Here is a 20,267-nt window from a genome sequence, read left to right as displayed (position 1 = left end):
CGGCTCCGAACCTTCCCTACACTGCAGCCCATGCCTTGCAGATGGCATTCAGATTAATATTATCCCCCGGTCTGAGACCAGAGTAAACCTAGTCCAAAGTCAGCCTCCATGTACCCACCTATTCACACCACCTCCCCTCTCACAGGAGGGCTCTTCTACTCCGCCTCACTCTCACTGGGGTCTTAATATATTGCCCATTACTGGGCCACACTCTTTGAGTGGCCCCTTTCGGGCCATCAGGTTTCACTACTCATACACTGGACTTGCCTCTCAGTCCTTCAGTTCTCGCGAGTTCCCCAACTCTATGTGGTTCAGCCTTGTGTCAAACCCTGAGCTAATTCTGCCCCAAGCACCTCACCAGGCAACTCCACACTACACCCCATCCTGGGGTCTCTCTGATGCTTACAACCAACTTCAAGGGCCTTGTGCTGGCCTTCAGGCTTACTTCCAGTTTGGCCCTAATCAGTGCGGGGCCTCCCAATGCTCTACACACTACCCCCTCTGGAGTCTCTGGGATCTGCATCCCTGATGGGCTCAGGTGCCTACACGTGGGCATACCTGGCCCCCACTACTCCCCCAACTCTCAGAATTACCCACCAGATGGTGGGGGCTGAGGGTAAGGCACTCCTACCCGCCTTTCACTAGGGAGGTAACTGACCTGGCATTTCTTGAGGGCTCCCATGCTGCTAGGAGCCCTACCGGGACACCCTTCCCTGTCAGGGTGCAGTTTTAGGCATGCCCAGGACCAAGAGCCTTCTGCTCTCACCTGTAGATGTTCCATGCTGCTCAGCCAGGCGATGTTTCTGCCTAGGCTGATAGCAGCAAACTGCAGCCTTTATATCCCTTGTTCTCAAAATGGCTGCCACCATCAGGCACCAGGTAGCTGCCTGACTCTGCCCTTAAAGTGGCAGGTACCCTGCCACAAATAGTTATTTTATTTTATTTTTAACTCTTACCCCCTATTTGTGGGACACAAGTTCTGAAATAAACTTTAAGCTTGAGTAAATTAACTAAAAAAAAAAAAAACCTCTTAAGGAATGACTTAGTTTAAAACTATGCATTTTGCTGTTCAATTTTCTCCAGCAACTGGCAAAGTTCAACATCTCGACTAGAGTCTCCACCCCACCCACACTGGTTTACCATTTCTGCTACCTGAAGTTACTCGAGTGAAATAACAATATTCATTGTCATCAACATGTCGGTCAATTTTCTTCAGACCCATATTTCTTGTGTTAATATTTTATCTTCTAAAGTTGTAATCTCCCTCTGATTACCCAAGCATTTCTTGGGCTATCCGATTTTTTTCGGGCATACAAAAGTAGTCCAAGAGCAACTGTAATGAAGATAATTCCCTTAGTTTGAATTTCATACCAGAAATTTGCTTTAAGTGGGTAATTATTGGCTTGAAAAAAACAGATAAATCAAAAACTGTTCACATGAAACCTTTTTCCTGAAATCAGGCTATAGGTTCCAACTCCAACAAATTCACATAAGAAATAATTAGGAAAGTTCTTCACCAACCAGATAGTTATACTGCTATATCAAATATGTTTTAAAGGGCCAATTCTGTAATCTCTCGAAGTGCAGAATTCCCATTAGTATCAAAAACATTTCCTAGATTCTAAAATGTATTAGTTAGCAAATAATTGCATTTATTTTAAAGAAAATTTTAACATTCCTTGTCCTGTCTTCACTGAGTTATCTGACCCCAATATAGCCTAAGAGGCAAATATAGAATATAATTTGTCTTCTTGGCTACTGTCTGATTCAGCGAGGTAGTTGTGCACAGGCTACATTTGAAGAATGCGAGTAGCCCCACTGAGGTCAAATGATACCTGGCTGTACTAGTGCTTTGCTGATAAATCAGAAGCAGCAGCTCTACCTGCAGTCTTATCAGTGTAACTTACGTTTTTACTAGGTAACAGTTTCAGGTAAATTTATTTGTAGAGGTGTACAGATAAAGATGTTCTTGGGCAATACCAATGGCCTATTATTAACCAGCCATATAGGCTGATACTGATCCGATATCCAATTTACAGGAATGCAGCCCTGCAGCTTGGAGAGCAGTGTCCAGTAAGTCTGTGGGAGGGAAAGGAGCATGGGGATGGGAGGGAGCATGGGAGGACAAGATGGTGTCCCCCACAGTGAGGGAGGGAGTGGGCAAGGGCTCCCCACTGCTGCATGCACCCCTGGGAGAGGCATGGGGAGCATGTGCCCCCCCTGCATGGGGTGAGGGTGAGCTGCCCACTGCAGGCTCAGAGCCAGAGGCTGTGCCAATCTATTCCCAGGAGGGGGACTGGGCCAGGGCTGCACTCAGAGTGGGCGGGACGGGTGGCAGCACTGCAGAGAGGTGGCACTACAGCGCCCTTCCCCCCCCCCCCCCCACACATACTTATGAGCAGGATACTGCTCTCCACGATGCCTGCCTGCATTCCTGGCCACATGCATGCTGCAGCTGCATCCATGCACGTGACACTTAATTGTCTACACCAGCCAAAAAAAGCTGATTGCTGATAATGTTAATTTTCCTTTTATCAGTGCCGATCTGATATGTGACCGATATATTGGTGCACCTCTATTTGGGTAAACTGGACAGGAGTGCATAAAAGACCAAATGTGTACTTGGACAGAAGATGAGCTCAAGAGAGAAATTTATGACAAGTGACGAAATAAAGCTTTATGATACCTTTCTGAAGTTTCTGATGGCCAGCTTATCCTTTGAAACAAATTAAGCCAGCCCAGAGAGTTGCCTCAAAAGTTGCTACCAGCAGTAACGAGTCATTCTGGCACCTCTAGCCTGCTAGAGGCTCCCCTTAATTCCCTGAGGGGTACTTCATTTGCCTTACCAAGCACCAAACATATCATCTATGTATATCCCGAATACCATGCGGTAGTTGTCTGTATGCAGAATCTGGCCCTAGTATGAGACAATCAATTTTATCTGACCAAATAATTTAATTGTTTAACTGATATTTGCACCTGTTCCATATCCTTGTTGCTATGCATTGTTTTCTTGGCATTAAGAACAATGAAGGCATAAGGATACAAACAACTAATTACACTGCAATGTATAACATTTTATGAACTGCTTTAAAATTACCCATTTTCAAGAATTACTTAAATGCTCAATTGTTCAACTGTTAAAAAAATAACTTTATATGCTTTGTTGTGAAAACTGTCTGCATTCTCCTGCCTTCCCTGAAGCCTGTCACTTTATCTTTTCACTTCTGGAAAAAATACATCAGTCTGATACATTAGAATTGTTAGCAAAGAAAAATGAAATATATTCCTTGTTTTGTACTTGATACCTTTATTAAAGATTAATATAAAGAAAGGAAGTACACAAGACACTCAGTAAAGTTTTAGCAGCATGGGGGCAATGGGTTAGGACTAAGGCATCAAAATCTTTATGCCTCGATACGTTTGCCTTGAAATTTGTGTCAAAGTAAAAAGATGACAGACTTCAGAAGCCAAATTCATCCTTCTTCAAAACTTGTGACTTAGATTGTAGCTGCCTGCACCAGAACTTGAACTTGATCTATTAATCTGTTACAAGTCACAATAAAAATGGGCCAGAAATATACCACTCATTATAATTAAATATGCTGAATAAGAGAGGATGCTACCAGTGGCATTTTCAGCTTCTGCACCTAGAAGAGCCCTGTGAGAGAGTATGTTGTATTAAACACTCCTCTGTTGTTGAGACAAAACTTCCTAGGGATACCCAATTCCTGTGCTTTCATCCCAGTGCCCTAAATAACTTTCTTACTGGCAGGCAGGTAGTACTGCTTCTTTTGCAAATCCGCAAATTTGCTTTCCAGTTATCCTCCCCAGAATATTAGAAAGCAAGTTGGATAGAGATGTACAAGACTTCCCCTCACTAAATCCACCTCTTGCAGTAAAGCATTACATAATCCTTATTTATTTTTTCCCTCTTCCAGAGGCAGAGGAGAAGCTTTATTGTAACATATTTTCTTCAGGAGATACCTTCTGCTCTTCCTTGACCCACTCCTTGTGGAATTTTCAGTCTGTCTCCATTCTTCCTCAGTGGGTGTACCAGCAAATGACTTACTGTGTCACATTGTAAAAGTGGAAGTTTCTATCTAGTTACAGCTCTGTAAATAGTTGTGGTATTCATAATTTGATAATTATAAGGAAAAAATGGTATAAATAAGCAGGATGATTTTAAATATAACCTGTTCTTACATATACTTAATTAAAGAAAAACTTCATGCTCACAACATTAGGCTCTGATCCTGCAAATGCTTATGCATATACAGTTTTACTCGTGCATATAGTTTTACTCATGAAAGTAATCCTGCTGATAGCAATACAAAGTATAATAGGACTAGTCACATAAATGAAGCTGTGTACTTTTTCCATAATTTGGGGCCTAAAAAGTTTAGAATTAATAGTATTTGATATGTTTGTTTCCAAGCAGTCATAAATTTGCTTTTTAACAGAGTATTTAAAGCTTTTCTTACAAAAGAAACATTTTAATCTATTTCCTAAGAAGCTTTAGTTTACTACTATTGGCCGTGTGTAGACAAAACAAGAGGCGTGTGCATGACACTTTCAAGAGGGCTAAATGCTTTTGCACCGCTTTAATGGTTTTCATAGTTGTTAGGGTCGGAAGGGACCTGAGCAGATCATCAAGTCCAACCCCCTGCCATGGGCAGGAATGAATGCTGGAATCAAATTACCCCAGCTAGGTGATTATCTAGCCTCCTTTCGAAGACCCCCAGGGTAGGAGCTAGCACCACTTCCCTTGGAAGATGGTTCCAGATCCAAGCCACCCTGACTGTGAAGTAGTGCCTCCTGATGTCTAGCCTGAACCTAATCTCAATCAACTTGTGGCCATTATTCCTAGTTACTCCAGGCAGTGCTCGGGGGAACAGGGCCTCTCCCAATCCCCGCTGGTTTCCCCTGGTAAGTTTATAAACGGCCACTAGATCCCCTCTCAGCCTTCTCTTGTGGAGGCTGAACAAGTTCAGGTACCATAGCTTCTCCTCGTAGGGCCTGCCCTGCTGACCCCGATCATGCAAGTGGCCCTCCTCTGGACCCCCTCGATGCTGTCCACATCCCTCCTGAATTTTGGTGCCCAGAACTGGATGCAGTATTCCAACTGTGGTCTGACCAGTGTCACATAGAGGGGAAGGATCACCTCCTTGGACCTGCTCATGATGCATCTGTGGATGCATGACAAGGTGTGGTTAAGCCTACTGACAGGGTTCTCACATTGCTAGCTCATGCTCATCTTGGAATCAGTAATGACTCCAAGATCCCTTTCTGCCTCTGTACTGACAAGAAGGGAGTTCCCCAGCCTGTAGGTATGCTCCTGGTTCTTTCTCCCTAGGTGCAGTACCCTGTATTTGTCAGTACTGATTCCCATCCTATTTTCATCCACCCACCCCTGTAACCTGTCCAGATCTAGTTGTAACCTGTCCCTCCCTTCTAGCATACCTACTTCTACCCACATCTAGGTGTCATCCATGAATTTGAACAAAGTGCTTTTCACCCCCTCATCCAAGTCACTGATAAAGATGTTGAGCAGTACAGGCCCGAGGACCGAGCCCTGGGGGACTCCACTGCCCACAATCCCTCCAGGTCAAAAATGACCCATCCACCACCACTCTCTGGGTGCAGCCCTCTAGCCAATTGGTGACCCATCTGACTGTGTAGGCATCAATGCCACAGTTGCCTAGTTTTTTAATGCGAATGGGGTGAGAGACAGACAGTGTCAAAGGCCTTCCTGAAGTCCAGAAAGACTATGCCCAACACAACACCTGCATCCAAGGATTTTGTGACCTGATCGTAAAAGGCAACCAGGTTAATCTGACAGGACCCGTGCCTAATGAACCCATGTTGGTTGCCCCTAAGCATAATGTCCCTTGCTGGTCCCTCACAGATGTGCTCCTAGATAATTTTCTCAAAGAGCTTCCCCAGGACTGAGGTAAGACTAATGGACCTATAGGTGTCGGTGTTTGCATGCCTCAGCGGCGTATTGTGCATTAATTCCAGCCGCAGTAGGAAATTTGGTGGCATAATGAGCCTTAAATGACTTGGGGCACAGCAAAATAAAATGCCTTCAAGGAGTTTTACTTTGCTGCCCCTACAGCTGCAGAGTGAAGCACTGGGCTCTGTGCAGCTCCACGGCTCTGCAGAAAGTCCTGCAGACAGCCCAGCAGCAGCCTGGGAAAGCAGTTCCGCCCAAGAAAAGCAGTGAGCCTGATCCCCCTCCCCCAGAGCCTGCCTGAGCTGCACAGGGGCCCTCCATGGCTGCAATGCCCCCTGGGACCACCCAAGCCAGGTGCCTATGGATGGGTGCCACTGGGGGGGGGCAGGCCACCACTGCTGCAGAGGGAAGCACCAGCCTTCCCTCCCTGCAGCCCAGGGACTGCTCTACTGGAGAGGCAGGTAAGTCAGCAGGGTGTGGGCACAACATGGAGGTTTAAAATCAGCCCTAAATTGAAGCGCTGTTCTTTAAAACCCACCGCGTCAATTTAGGGCCCTGGTTTCATCTACACACGCCCATTCTCTCCTAAAATTTAACTGTGAATTTATTTTTACTGTCTATCCAGTTGTTACACCTTTACTGGATCAGTTACAGCACTATCTGTTCCACCGTCTAACCAACTAGAATTTATGATCATAAGGGTACCCTTTCACCTGATCTATATGAGTCAGCTTTAGCCAGTAAGAGGAGAAAGGCAGAAGAAATCTGACAAGAGTGAGCATTAAAGTATGAGTGGGAATGTAACTGGGCTGTTGTAAGATGCAGAGCACAGAAATGAAGTTTCCAAGAGAAAAAAAAAAAAAAAAAAAATCAATGATTTCATTTTACCCTCCAGATAAACAAACAACAAAAACAGGCACAAAAAATAAATAAATAAATAAATCACAGCACTTGGTGCAAGTCTACTCCTAAGGACATCCAAATTGCTGATTCTCAACTGAAAAACTGAGGTACATACCACTTTTCCCACACACCCCCACCAGGAATATATCCTTCTTGCAAAAATCCCACAGATATAAACGACCTCCTCTTCCACCCCCACCCTTCAAGTAAATCAAGGAAAACTCATTAATTTGTCTTGGAGTTCTAAAATCTGATTATGATCTTGCACCAGTTTTATACTGTGCAACTCAACTGACTTCGGGAGTGATTACATCAATCAAGCAATAGGAGAATCCAGCCCTAAATTTTTAGATCAGTGGTAAACATACAGAAAAGCAGCTTCCTTTCATCTCAGTCACATTTACTGGCATTCCCTATGTGACTAAATGACAAATTAAAACTGCAAATTATTGTCAAGTAACTTGCTTAATTTTAGAAGGAAGTATGAAACTGTTCACACAGTATGAGTTCAGTTGTCTGGATTCAGATATTTTGCCAAGCTGTAGTACGACCAGGCATCTGACAGGCTCTCCCTTGAGCTGATGAGTTCAGTGGCATTAAAACAGAATTTCTCCAAGTTGCTCTGTAGTCTTTTACAACAGTTGAGACACAGGAAAAAAAAAAAAAAAAAAAAAAAGGTTGCGATTTTGCTGTATTTAGCAGGGCAGATTCTTATTTTTCCTTTTCCAGTGAAAGTTTCAAAAGAACTGTAAGTGCCCAGACACTGTATAATATGCACAGCAGCTGGGCTGACCTGATAAAGCAGAATGACTGCGGAAGTTAAGAACATAAGAATTGCCATTTACTGGCTCAGACCATAGGTCAATCTTGCCTAGTCTCCTGTGTCACACAGTGGCAAAGAGGAGATGTTGAAAGGGTATTGTACCTGGATGGCTGTGACACACATACAACAACAAGGAGTCAAGTCACAGTGATTGCTGTGTCAGCCATGTATGAAAATACTATGGCTACAGCTATCAAACACAAACTGTTACCAAGCTGTGAGCATAGGTACGATAAAGTGGATGGGGAAGGTCCTAAGTAAAGTTGGAAGCAAAAGAAGTGGAAAAGTACTGCGAAACACCAATAGAAGACAGACAGCACCATATACACATGGAAAGACAAAGCAGGAAAATGAGACACTAGCCAGACTTGCTGCTAGGATGCCAACTTGGCATGTGTGAATCCCAGAGCAGCCTTGGAGCCTGACTGACTCTCAGGACTGCTCTGACACTGAAGCTACCCAAGCATGATTTCTTGTAGATTGCCTATTTAAATTCAATGGCCTGAGCAGAAGACCTCCTTCACCCACTACCTAAAAGGTTAGGCAACAGGTATGACCAGGATGTTTTCTTCCCCCGCACTGATGCTCTCTCACTTGCAGCCTCCAGCATTTACTGTCTAAATTCCAATTCGGAGGCCGTGCCCCTCACTCCATGCTCAACAGCTACCAGGGCCCCTTTCCTCTAAGAATTTGCCCAGTCCCTTGTTTCGTTCCTGATTTACCAATAATCCGTAAAGCATGAGGGACTGATTTGGCAAATTATGGCTGGGCGGGGTGGCCTGGATAGGGATGATCCAGGCAGAGGGTTGGACTAGATGACCTGTGGAGCTCCCTGCCACCCCTACTGTCTGACTCTACACATTTGTTAATGAGTCTTAGATACCATGCATTTAGTTCAGTACTTCCTAAATAAAGTACTAACTGCGCAGCACCTACAGTTACCACGCAGCAGTGTCCATACACTGTTATTTGGTGGCGCTTACAGCGCATCAGACTACAACGCTGTGCACTAGGCTATTCGCAGGGTCTGTGCGCAGCAAGCATCTCGTGCATCACCCCACTGCCCTCACTTTTCCTGCCCCCTTGGAAACACCTTTGAGAGGAAAGGAGCTGTTCCACCTGGGGGCTTGGTGCCCCGGGCAGAATTTCACGGGATGGCTGCACGGAGGGACCGGCACTGAACTGGGGAAAAACCGGAGGGGAAAAGTTGCGCCGGGCCGGGCAGGCTGCTCCGCCGCGCGCCTCCGGGGCAGGGCGCCGGCCTCCGCGCCCCCCGCCCCGCGCCGCGCCGCGCCGCAGTCCTCGGTCGCTAGGAGGGCGCGGCCCTCTGCCCCGGGCCCCGCGGGACCTGCCCCACTCGCTCCCCGCCCCGCCCCTGCCCTTACCCGCGTTCCTCAGCTTCTTGTTCCTGCACACGGACAGGATGACCAGCACGTTGCCCAGGATGTCCACCACGATGGTGAAGATGAGGATGGCGGCCAAGGTGGAGGCCACCCAGGGCGGGCGCTGCAGCCCCAGCCCCGCCAGGGACCCGTTCAGCCCGGACGCGTTGGAGCGCATTGCCCCTGCCCGGCTTGGCTTGGCTTGGCTTGGCTTGGCTCGGCTCGGCTCGGCTCGGCTCGGCGGCTGCGGGCTGAGCCCCGTGGCCGCGGTTGCGGCGGGGCTGCCTCCCCCGAGCCCACATGTGCCGGGGCGAGAGGCTTTTATAGCCTCCCCCTCCCCGGGCCACGTGCGGCACCCGGGAGCCCCTTGCCGCCGCCGCGTAGCAACAGCGCCCCCCCGCGGTCCCGGGCCGCAGCAGCGCCCCCGCCCGCCCCTGCCCTCCCTTCACTCACTCCCGCACGGGCCGGCGAGGCAGCCGCGCCGCTTTCTCCGCCGCTCTGCAGTGCCAGGCGGATCCCCTGAGGGACAGGGACTGCAGCGCGGTCGGGCCGGGGAGGAGCTCCTCAGGACTGCTGGCTCTGCCGGGGCAGGGGGCGCCCCTACACCCCGCAGAGCACCAGTGCCCCTGGGCTGTGGGGTGGGCTGGCTGACAGCTAGACCTTGGACCCCTTCTGCAGTACAGCAGAAGCACAGTGGGATCTTTGGGCCCGGTTACACCTCGCACTGTGAGCCTCACAAATGCTGATGGGTGATGGTGGTAGCTTGGAGTTTGGAGCAGTCGCTTGCTTGGTCTAAAACAGGGGTAGGCAACCCCCGGCAACAGGTGCCAGAGCAGGGCATGCAAAGGCATTTTGGCTTAGCACGCACCTTAGGGTGCACGGTGGGAAAGAGACAGGGGATCTGCTGCCACTTGGGCTGCCAAGCATCCCGCATTGGGCGGAAGTCTACCGGAGTCGGCATCAATCTCCCAGTGACTATTGAAAACAATCTGGGAGATGGATATTGTGAACAGGTTGCACAGTACAATGAATGACATTATGCATTGGCAATGCATAGGGGGTTCACACAGGTGCACGTGCACCCGCTGATTCTGCCACCAACATCGCCGGCAGCATCTGCAGGCAGTCCACGATTGCTGCTGGCCACCACCGACACTGCCAATACTGTATGCAGGTGGTCACCGGTCGGCAGTTGGCCCCCCACTACCGACAGCACCGTGGCTGCCTGCAGGAGCTCCCCGCTTGCTGCCGCCCCGTTCCCACTGCTGACAGCGCAACCACTGCCTGTGGGAGCTTGCTGTGCCCCCAGCCTCCAAGGGCATATAGTATTCATAACATTATATCATGCTGGGGGAAAAAAAGTCTCCCAGAATAGTTTCAGTTGAGCTGGCAACCCTAGCTACCACAACAGGGATCAGGCTCCTTGCAGCTCCCCCACCGCCTGCCCCTGGCACGCCAAGTGGAGGTTGCAGGGTTTTTTGGGACTGCCCAAAAATGTTGCCAACCCCTGGTCTAGAAACTTTCTCTGATTGTCCCCTATCTGCAAAGCTGTGACTTGCCACTAGAGGCCTGGTGAGCAGGGAGAGGACTAGGAGCTGTACCTGTTGAGTTGCCACTAGAGAGCTGGTGAGCCAGAACAGGCTCCCATCCCTGCTCTCTGGTCAGGGGTGTAAGAGATCCTGGGATACTGGAGATCAACTTGGGTGGTATATCTGTGGAGATGGAACAGAAGCTGGGTAGTGCAAATCAGAGATAATCCTGCCCTAGAGTGGCATAACTTTGAGCTGCATAGTGAGTGCTTAACGCCACTGTAAGGTGTTAGGCTAGGGACAGACATTCAAAAAGCTGAGCCTGAATTGATTCAATCTTTGAAAGTAAGCCTAACCTGCAAGGTTTGAACTGATTTGGAGGTGAATAGACATTCCCTTTTCATTCCAGAAATGCAGGCACATGCCTGCGGTGGCTCAGGATAGAAGCTGGGAGGTGCTAGAGCAGCCCTCTATTCCCTTCTGCAATGCTGAGCTGAGCGAGTGCATGGCCAGGCCCTGGCAGGATGCTCTGATTAGGGCAGGGTGTAAACCCGCACCCTGCGTGCACAGTCCCAAGCTTTTACCCTGCTGGCTGCTCAAGGGGCAGGAGTGTTCCCAGACCCCAGTCCCAGGCTAGCACTCTGAGGCAAAGGCGGGGGGGGGGGGTGCACTGCATGCATCTGTTGATGATACTGAGTTTTTCAATCTCTCTGTCCTTTCTTCTTCGTACCATCTGCAAACCTGACAGATGAGGGAGCCAGCAGAGGGCTGATAACACAGCATTTATCAGCCCATCAACAAAACAAAAGCCTCTCTCATTAGTTCAAGCTTTTCTTAAACAACTTTTTCAAAGGAAGGAAAAGAGGGATATTACCAGCTGACCTGTTGATTAGCTCTAAAAAGCCCTATGCAGACACTGTTCTGTGTGCCTTTGTCCTGTCCCAGTGAAGTTGGAGACACACAGACACCTCTCAGCATTAGCTAGCATACCACATGCCTAGGGCCTGGGGTCCAGGCTGTGGGAGATGGGAGGGAGGAAGGGAAGAATCCCTGCTTGAGCAGCGAGAGAAGCCAGGCAGACCCTGCTGTGCCTGCAGTCTCCCCCACAGATCTGGCTAGGGAGCAGAGGGGTGGGGCCAGCCCTGCTCTGTGGAGCAGAGAGCACAGCCTAGCCCAGCCCAGCCCAGGGCTGCAAAGCATCTTGGAGGCTGTGGGACTCTGGTTTAACTTAAACCACGAAAGGGTCTGGAACAGACATTGCATAAACCAGTTTGACCCAAATCAGTTAAGTCTGTTCAACCGGCTTTATCTTAAACCAGTTTCAGACACTTTGAAACTGGTTTACGTGCACTGAATTTATGTTCTGTTACAGGTTTATACCAGTTTCTGATCACTTAAACCAGTGTATGTGTAATGTCTGTCCCTAGCCTTAATGCTCAGACAGTCCAAGTGTTATGAGCTCCAGGAGTCACCCAAAATTACCACGTAGCCAGGCCCTAATGCCTGATCCACACAACTGTGCCTCCTGCTATGCCACATGTACATGGCAGGAAGCGCACTTGTGGGATCGTGAATTAAATCCAATCTTGCCTTATTGTAAGTGTAGGGAGGGGCCCAATCCTGGGCTTTTCTTGCATCAGTGAGACTCAGGCACCCATGCCTAGGAACCTCCATTGCTGAGGGGGCCCCCAGCTGCAGGGGCCACTTGAAGCCAGGACTGAGAGTCCCCACAACTGACGGGGTTCTGGGTCAGCTGCACACGATGTGTATGAGGAACATAAAGCCCTACCAGATGCAGGACTCTCAGTCCCAGCTGCAGGTGAGGCGCAGCAAGGACCAAGAACATTGTGTGGGTCAGGGGTTTCATGGACCCCCAAGCCTTGGGGATCATGGCAGCTGTGATCCTCAGGGCTCAGGGGTTGCGCCCCTGTGGCTGGGAGCCCTCTCACCTCACAGGCTCGTAGCTGTAGGGAAGACCCTGCTACAGGTACAAATTAAAGCTTGATAGCAAACCAGCTATAAAAGTTAGTACACATATGCAAGGTCTAACTTGATAGCTGGTTGGAGCTTTTTATCATATGATAGCTACTCTTCATGTGTAGCTGGTCTCAAGGGGCATTTATACACGTACTTTTGTCTGCTCTGAGGCGCCAGAAATCCAGCGTGTCGGAGCAGACTCAATTAATCGAGTCTGCAGAGCACACAAGCTGATGTGCCCAACGCTGCGTCACATGGTTTTGTATAAATGGTGAATGCGCATCAGCTTGCAGAAAATAGTGGCAGTGCACTTTTGAACTAAAACACCTTTGATGTGTTTTCGTTCAAAAGCGTGCCTCTGCCATTTTCTCAGCGTTGACATTCATGTCACCATTTGTACAAAAATATGTGACAGCACCAGGTGCTTTTAAAAGTGGTGCATACATGTGTACAAATGCCCAAGGTAACTGCCCTAATGACCAGTTAATCACACAACACCTGTAATGTGTAGAGAGGGCCTTAAATGCTGAAGGCTGCAAGTGGGAGAGGAACAGTAGGGAAAAAAAACCCTGGTCATACCCAGTTCCCTCTCCCTTTCAGCATATCCTCTCTGTCACTATGTGATACTGGTAACTGGGCAAGATGGACCTATGGTCTGATCCAGCAAATGGCCATTCTTACAGCTGGCACCCACTGCCTCATCTCTGCATGGAATCCACCATGCTGGCAGCTCCTCCTCTGCAATTCAGCCTGCCCCAGCCACGGCTGCAGGGCATTCAGAGGCAGAATGTCTGACTCTTGACTCAGCCTCTTTACTTCCTTCCACAGGAGCACAGCAGACAAAGTAGAAAGATGTTGCCAAACCCTAGTCAAGTGACCTGCAGATATAGTGGATGCTACAGTAAGCACCCCTCATTCCATGCAAGCCATGGTCTTCTTAATTCCCTTCATTATGTGATAGTATGTCTCATAAGACTAAAATGCCTGAGCAAATCTATAGAACCTCAGCTGTGATTGTCATTATGGCAGTTCACACTGTGGTTTGCTAAATGCCTCCAAAGAGGATCAAGCCCTGAAAGTACTTGCACTGTCCAAGCAGCCATAAAATATATCCAGGCACTAAAATTATGCTTGACAGGTTAAGCAAGGTTCTCTTCTGCAATTGAAGCCTGCCAGGGGAAATGGGAATAGGAGCCTTAATGTTTTCTGTCCCTTTGGAGTGGGGTGCTGTGTTCTAGTTTAGTGGTTATAAGTCCACCTTGTGAAACTGGGGAGATCACTGCTGTTTTCAAATTGCATCGAAGGCTCTGTGTATACTCATCTGGGGTTAGGTTTTATGATTATACTAGAAGTTGCAGATTTGGCATGCCTTGATCCTGAATAATCAAAAGTATGAAGCACAGCTGTGTCTTGCAGATTCATGCACCCATTTATGTAAGGAGTCACAGAGCTTACAGGGAAGCTGCATTAACATTAGGATGAGCCAAGTCCTAGGAAGTGTGCGCAGCTTAGTTTGCCCTGTTGTTGATCTATCATTTATAAAGAAATGCAAATAAAAATTAACCTCCGGCAGCCCCAAGACATTCCCTGTGCAAGTGCAAGGGTTTTTTTTAATGTCTTGACAAGAAAGTTGTTAGAGACATGGATTTTTGTGGGTCATATCTTTTATTGAACCAATTACATGGCTGCAATAAAGTTTAAACAAGCTTTTGAATGCAAGGCATTCTTCATCAGAGTGGTATTTGCATTAAAATCCTCATCGGAGGGAGTGGGAAAGGGAGTGTTGCTGCCTTGCTGAAGCCTCATTTGCAACACAGCTGGGAAGGCAGTCAGAGCGTCTGCTTTTGAGGGCCATTGCTTAGGGCCAAGGAGTCCAACTGAAGGTTGCAGTCACTGAGATTTCTCAATGCCCTGTGGGATCAATCCCACAGAGATTTCTGAGCTGGATTGCATTGGCCTTACACAGGGAAGCTGCCAGTGCACGTAAGTGCTGGAACATTCATCTTTTATCTCAGGATGCAGAAATAAAGGAAATAAATGCCGTAGGACAGTTGCATTTACGGGAACACAAAAATCCCGGGACCATGTGGTGGGAGAAACCTCCCTAAGGTCTGTTGTCTAGCTGTAATTTGATTGACAGACAATGCGGGTAAAGAAAGACAGCTGTTTATTTGCTTGAGCAAAGACCATAAAGCCAGCAAAAGGCAAAATGCCCCCCCCTCAAGGGTGAGGCGATCTTTTATACTTCTTACAACAAAGCAAGACTATATGGTTAACAAAAAGCAATACTTGGGGCGGTGCTCTACAAATCTTTGTAACAGCATATTTCTATTAAGCTGAACTAGCACTTTTTTAAAAGCTAAAAGTTAAGTAACAGTAACATTATGTTAGCAAAACCTTACACAGTAGAAGATACTTCTCAAGGACACAACTAGTAAGCTCAAACAATGGTTTCTCTGTCTTATCTTACTTCTAGCTGTAGCTGATTTTTTTTAGCACACAGACACAGATTCACTTTTTAACTCAGAAAATGCTTGTTGCAGTTAAAATGATTACTTGACACAAGCAAAGGCCTAGCTATCATTCTGCCTTGTGGTCAGCTGCATTACTAGGCCACAGGTCATGCCTTGTATTCAGCTGTAAAGCTAATACTTCTTAAAAATCCAAATTATTGTAAACCTAACAGTATGCTTTCAGAAAACTATTCTATTTCAGGGCAATGACAAACCTGCGGACTACAACCACCCTGATGCTTGAAAGCACTCTTTCGTTAAAAATATGACTATGCTTTGATTTAAATTCTGAAGAGCAAAACAAGGTCTCTGCCCTGGTTATTGGCATTAGACAAGACATACTCATCCATGTCACTAAGCCAAGCTGGTTCTGAAATGGTTAGTCCCCTTTCTAGATGAAGCAATCCAGCCCACAATGCTTACAAATAAGAACTCATTAAGGGAAATGTAAAAAATACAGCACAGATTGGAGTCAGAGCTTTTTAAATCTTAGGGATTGGCTAGAGATCTGACAGTCAAGCCATTCATTCAAATAGTCTGGGTTATTCAAAGTGTAAACTGCAAAACCTGGTGCCGCCTCAGAGCCTGGCACTGTGGCCTGCATCCACATGAGGAGTTGTCAATATGATTAACACAACAAAGCAAAGGCTGCAGCTGGATAGATTAAGGTGGGTAACAGGTTTAGGAAAATGCTTCCCTGAGATGATTCTGCAGCCAGAGAAAAGTGAATGTTTCTTTGTCGGGGAGGGAAAAATAGGTCAAGAAGCAGAAGGAACTGGAAGGGGATTAAAAGGCACAGAAGAACAGTGTGAGCTGTACTTTGACAGCAGACTTAAGGTGCAAGTATACAGGGTGGCTCCAAGCCTAGTGTGCAGAGCTACTTTAAAAGTTGCATTTATGGGTGTTTTATTTGGGAGAGGCAGGATGGGAGGGTTCGGGGTGAATTTTCTGCTCACAACACAACTGTTTGACTGGAGGTAAGTATTTGGGATCATACTGAAAAAAGGGGCTTTTAGATTATGAGCCATATACGTGTAATTAGCAGGTTGCTGTCATTTTTCTAGACATGCCATGGGATGGCATTTTTTAGGCAAGTTCAATTGTTTATGCTTGCTTTTCACTGACAAAGTGAAGGGGACAGTTTACTCCCAGTAAGCAAATGCAAGTTGGGTATTAATTCAAACAGTTGACCAGAAATTGCTCAAGGGAAGGACACGTCTGAAAAGGGAAGATGTCTTGTCTTAATATGCCTCAGAACGTAAGGATCAGCCCCTCTTGCTACTACTGAGCAGGGCTGAGATGCATTAAAATGGAACGTACCTACAGGCAAGAGAAGTGGCTTTATACTCCAGGCGCTGCAGACTTACAGGAGACCACTGGGTGCTGACTTCTTTCCCTTCCAGAAGGAGCAAGTTAGGCTTTAGAGCCAGATTCTCCTTTTCAGAACGAACCATTGTCTTGCTTGCTGCAAATGCCATCTCTGGAGGCAAATTCCAGGTTTCAGAAACTATGGCCTTCCATTTGTTCTCAACAGAGAGCAACTCCTGAAGGGGGTCTCTTTCTTATTGCAAGAACTGCTCTTTTCACTTGCTTTCTTCCCTAGTGCCTGGGATGTATTTTTCTGACTGAAACAGCTTGCTTTCCAACATTTGTTATTCTTTCAGGATTTCAAACAGCAAAATCACTAAGTGCCACATGGCAAACGCAGAAAGACCAGGGATCAAATATACTGAAAACTCATTAATGCACAGCAATAGAGGCAGAATTAGGACAGTGCAAATGTTGGCAGTGCATCCTTGCTTTCTAATATAAATCACATGCATTGCTTATGCCCTTTATAATAAGAGCCTCTTCCCATTTCACATCCATTGAATATTTTTAGATCCATTGCATACCAGAATATGAACTACAAATAGACCCAAAATGACCAACAAGAAAATGACACAGTAATTAGTGACACAGTAGAAAATGAGGCCAACTGAGAAAAATCAAGGAGTCTGATAATGTTATCTATAGTTACATAAAGCAGGTTTAACTCCACTGCTGAGATTAATGAAGTTAACAGGCATGTGTGAGGTCAGAATTAGGGCCTTGTTAATTTTGTTTTAATACATTAAAAAACACAATGCTGTAAGCAGCATCTTTCTGATGGTGCATGTAAGAAGAAAAAGAAGTATACAGAGAGTTCTTGGAAAAAATCCTCAGTGGGTGAATAATTTCTTGGCTCCACTGAGGTGTATAGAAAGGTTTGGGGGTTATACTTCAGGGAACATGGGAAATTGTACAATTTTGCTGGTGTGCATGTGCGTTCATTCTTATGTACAAGCATTATATTGTGGTAGGCTTGCTGGTAGCAGTCCAACTTGACAGCTTGGGCTGAATGACTCAGGCCAATTGGTGGGGGCATTCCCCTTCCCCACCAATCAGGAGAAGGTAGGAGAGAGGCTTGCCCTGCCCTGACCAAGGGGTGAGGTGAAGAAGAGGACCTGAAGGGGAACTAACCCCTTAGGCTTTCCCATTGGTCTCCTTCCAGGCTGGTGCAGAGCGTTCAGAAGAAATAAAAGTCCACGCACCCAGCACATGGGTGGCTTCGACAAGAGATGACGAAGATGGGGCTGCAGAAGAGCTGACTGGTGAGGCAAAGCAGTTGCCCCAGAAGTGGCCTGAAGATACCTCTGCCAAGCAGGAAGCAGCAGGGAGCTGTGTCCCAGTCCCACTGTGGGAAGAGCTGCAGCATTGGTGCATGGAGGGTCCGGGGAGCGGACGAGAGCTCAGCAGCTGCATGAGGCAAGAGCCCTTGGTGCATGGACTGGTGGAGCTGATGGGACCTCAGTGGCTGCACAAGGCAGCACAGGTCCCTAACCCTGCGCAAGGCAGGAGCCCCTTCGGTCCACAGGGCCAAGAGACAGTTGATGGGCCTGGTGGCTGCATGAGGCTGCAGCAAGTGACAACTGAATGGGTTGATCACCCTAGTAAGGAAGGATGCCCTGCAGCCAACCCAGAGAGAGACAAGCCTAGCCCACCAAAGTTGCTGGGAGTCATGAGTCACCCATGAAGGAGATTGCAGTTCCCAGGAGAGGAAGAAAAGGGGATTTCCACAGGGCAATAGGAGCCCTCTCCATTCAGGTGATTAAAGGGAAGCCCCTAATGGGGTGGGGGGTGACCCACCTTTGGTGTAGAGAGGAATTAAGGGCTCCTGTTTGTTAAGGGTGGTTTCATGGTTATGGGACCCCTCCTAGTCATGTGAACTAAGAAAACACCATCACCCTCCCCTAAGGTACTGGGTTCTTTCTCCTGGTATCGTTTCTTCTATGGGCACAGTTACTGTGCCATTGCTGTGTTCTGGTTCCTTGTATTGTTGGGACTTTCACTGTAAGTCTGCATCCTTATTGATGTATTATGAGAGGATTGTAAGCTGCTTTATGTAGCCTGCTAGTGCAACCCTGACTCAATACCTGAATTCATTGTATTGGTTATCTTTATGCATTACATCTTATTTGAGGTAATCTCACTTATGTATGTTCAGTTATTGTTCCATCACTGCTAGATCTTCATTTGTTGACTTACTGTCTAACCTGTGTTTTATCATCGAGTGTTCCCTTGCCTGCTGCCTGGAAGGTCCTGCTGAGGGCAGGGGCTGCACACTAACTGGAAGGCCACAGAGTGTCAAAGCCTGTGCTAATATAGTGCCTTTGTCAGCCATATCTGGCTGAGATTGCCTGAGTTAAGGGTTAATAAGAGTTAGTGTCTTTGTAAACCTATATTTGTAAATAATATACAAGTTTGTAAGTTTGTATTCTATAATATTGTACAATTAAACCTGTAAATAGTTAAGCATCAGTAGGTGTCCTTGGTCTCTGTTCTATAGGGAAGAGGTGAGCTGGCCTGCAGTTAGGCAATCACTCTCCCACAGCATACACACATCCACTGACATCCTTTCAATTAAAAAGGGGGTACAAGCTGCGTACCACCCAGGTTACATATTATCCCTGTTCATAACAATGGCAGAAGAGATCTGCTACTAAGAGATACCCTCTTGCTTTACCATGCTAGATTGTTATATCAGTTTCACAACATCCATGAATAGGGTAGAGAGACTCTAAGGGCCAAGACCACAAGACATCTTAGGTACCTAAAGTAATATGTAGGCAGAAGTTAGATGCCTATCCAAGAGGATGATGCCTAAAAATCCCTCCTTAATCCTATTGAATGTAAGGTTTTATCAATAAAGTTCCATAGGTGCCTCAAATTTTGTTTCTGCACATGTTCAGACCCCTATCCCAACCACCCACCCAGTGATGTCAGGACTGATTGGCTAGTTACTTAGCTCATGCCCAAGCAGTGGTGTAACAAAGGGTGGGCAAGAGGGACACCTGCCCTGAGTACCAAGTTAGAAGGGTGAGGTAAATATGCTTCCTCCCATACTCTACAGTTGCCTTCTGATTGCTGTTCCTGCTCCTGGACCATGTAATTGCTATGGTGTTGAGGCTGTGACTGACTGGGAGCCAAAGAGATTGTATTGCTTTGTTCATAGGTAAAATTTCTCTGCGACTTTCTAGAGATACAAATGCTTATCTCCCTTCTCAGGGCTTCATCCCAAGGAGCTGTAGCTCTATTCTCCCACTCCTTCCTGTATGTGTGTGACCACATGTTCTCTTACCTTCTTCCAGTGACTTATTCAACCTCCATCTATGCGGTCTCCTGTCTAGATGTTTGAAGACAGACAGTGGCTGTTGGCTGCACCTTGCTGACAGTGCCGTTGTTGGCCAACAACTCCCTTCAGCTGGGAATCACTAAAGGGAGGCAGGTCAGCCTTTTCTGTCCCTAATTCAACATTTTAGTAGACAGCTCAGTAGATACTATTGTTTCTGCCAGCTGCAAATCTGTGTGTGTGTGTGCGCATGTGTGTACACACGCTTGCCTGAACTCCTAACTTTAGGGTTACTGTATGCCAAATGCTGTTCTTCTCCCACCTAGTGAAATATTCACTCAAATAGAGACTGAAATCAATGGTTCTCCTTTCCCAGCAGAATTTCTAAGCTTCTCCTTCTTTCTGGCTCAGTGAAACTTCACAGCATAAGAGCTATGACACCCCATTCCAGAACAGTCTAAAGCCTAGTGACTGGGGCAGTTTCTAGGGAGGCTGGAGATGTGAGCTTGAATCTCCTCAGAAAAAGGAAAGAG

General features: G+C 47.1%; 2 protein-coding genes across 4 annotated transcripts in view; one reads left to right on the top strand and one right to left on the bottom strand.

Annotated features, from left to right (window-relative positions):
• The window catches only part of MTNR1A (melatonin receptor 1A), a 96,389-nt gene extending 86,995 nt beyond the window's left edge, over positions 1–9,394 (bottom strand). Inside the window, exon 1 of one of the 2 annotated variants that reach the window (XR_002088270.2) lies at positions 9,068–9,152. Coding sequence is in view for 1 of the 2 variants with exons in the window: in XM_006262998.3 (XP_006263060.1) it covers positions 9,068–9,242 (175 nt within the window). In the remaining variant the exon portion in view is untranslated. Of the gene's footprint in view, positions 1–9,067 lie in introns of both variants that reach the window. The other variant, XM_006262998.3, reaches the window with a different exon arrangement.
• A 6,274-nt stretch (positions 9,395–15,668) lies between these two features.
• Positions 15,669–18,907, top strand: LOC132248557 (uncharacterized). Of its 2 annotated transcripts, none has more exons than XR_009459779.1 (2): positions 15,669–15,751; positions 17,617–18,907. XR_009459779.1 is itself a non-coding variant. In XM_059721805.1 (2 exons), the coding sequence occupies exons 1-2, from the start codon at positions 15,786–15,788 to the stop codon at positions 18,136–18,138; spliced, it is 657 nt and encodes a 218-aa protein (XP_059577788.1). In that variant the 5' UTR covers positions 15,776–15,785; the 3' UTR covers positions 18,139–18,907. The 2 variants fall into 2 exon arrangements, 1 of the variants encoding a protein (XP_059577788.1); XM_059721805.1 differs by lacking the exon at positions 15,669–15,751 and adding an exon at positions 15,776–15,920.
• Positions 18,908–20,267: the final 1,360 nt, after the last annotated feature.

Source organism: Alligator mississippiensis, chromosome 2, assembly GCF_030867095.1.
Source record: "Alligator mississippiensis isolate rAllMis1 chromosome 2, rAllMis1, whole genome shotgun sequence".
In the NCBI taxonomy this organism is placed as follows: Eukaryota; Metazoa; Chordata; order Crocodylia; family Alligatoridae; genus Alligator; species Alligator mississippiensis.
Note: the sequence above shows the minus strand (reverse complement) of the source record. Positions and strands in the feature narration are given on the sequence as shown.